This window comes from Penaeus monodon, chromosome 19, assembly GCF_015228065.2.
Source record: "Penaeus monodon isolate SGIC_2016 chromosome 19, NSTDA_Pmon_1, whole genome shotgun sequence".
Lineage (NCBI taxonomy): Eukaryota > Metazoa > Arthropoda > Malacostraca > Decapoda > Penaeidae > Penaeus > Penaeus monodon.
Genome location: NC_051404.1, coordinates 15,652,938 through 15,653,457, shown reverse-complemented (window position 1 = coordinate 15,653,457; position 520 = coordinate 15,652,938). Strand labels below are relative to the sequence as shown.

The 520-nt window shown below is 43.8% G+C and overlaps 1 protein-coding gene across 1 annotated transcript in view; it reads right to left on the bottom strand.

Moving 5' to 3' along the window:
* LOC119585460 (putative defense protein 1) overlaps nt 1–520 on the bottom strand; it is a gene marked incomplete in the record, with an annotated part of 6,702 nt that overhangs the window by 865 nt on the left and 5,317 nt on the right. The window contains 1 exon segment of the mRNA XM_037934108.1: nt 117–235. Within this exon segment, the coding sequence (XP_037790036.1) occupies nt 117–235 (119 nt within the window).

Below are 520 nucleotides of genomic sequence, written 5' to 3'. Positions count from 1 at the left end.
CCCCCTGTGCTCACCTGATTGAAACCCATCGCCACTCCCTGTGCTCACCTGATTGGCAATCATTCCCACTCCTTGTGCTCACCTGGACAGCACCTATCCTCACTCCCTGTGCTCACCTAAACTGTACCCACCCCCACTCCCTGTGCTCTCCCTCCGGCGGGCGCCAAACCAGAGAGGCCTCGCGTTTGGGTGACGCCTCGTTGTGTGTCATGGCCGGCTTCTTGCAGCGCGGAACCTGATGTAACGAATGATAAGAGGAGAAATAAAATGATAAATGGTGATCAGAGACGGTAAATGGAATAGATAATTCATAAATGGAGAAAGACATATATTGTGTGAAAGAGAATTTGATTTGATTTTTAATATGTGTTTTTCAAAAGTTGTTTTGTTTTCTCTCATCAAAAATAAAAATTGTAGGTCCAATCGTGACCTTTGTTATTCATCATATGTCATACTATCATATCTCCTATGCATTCTTATTCATTTTTCTAATATCTCTCTGGCAACCATACAGCGAAGG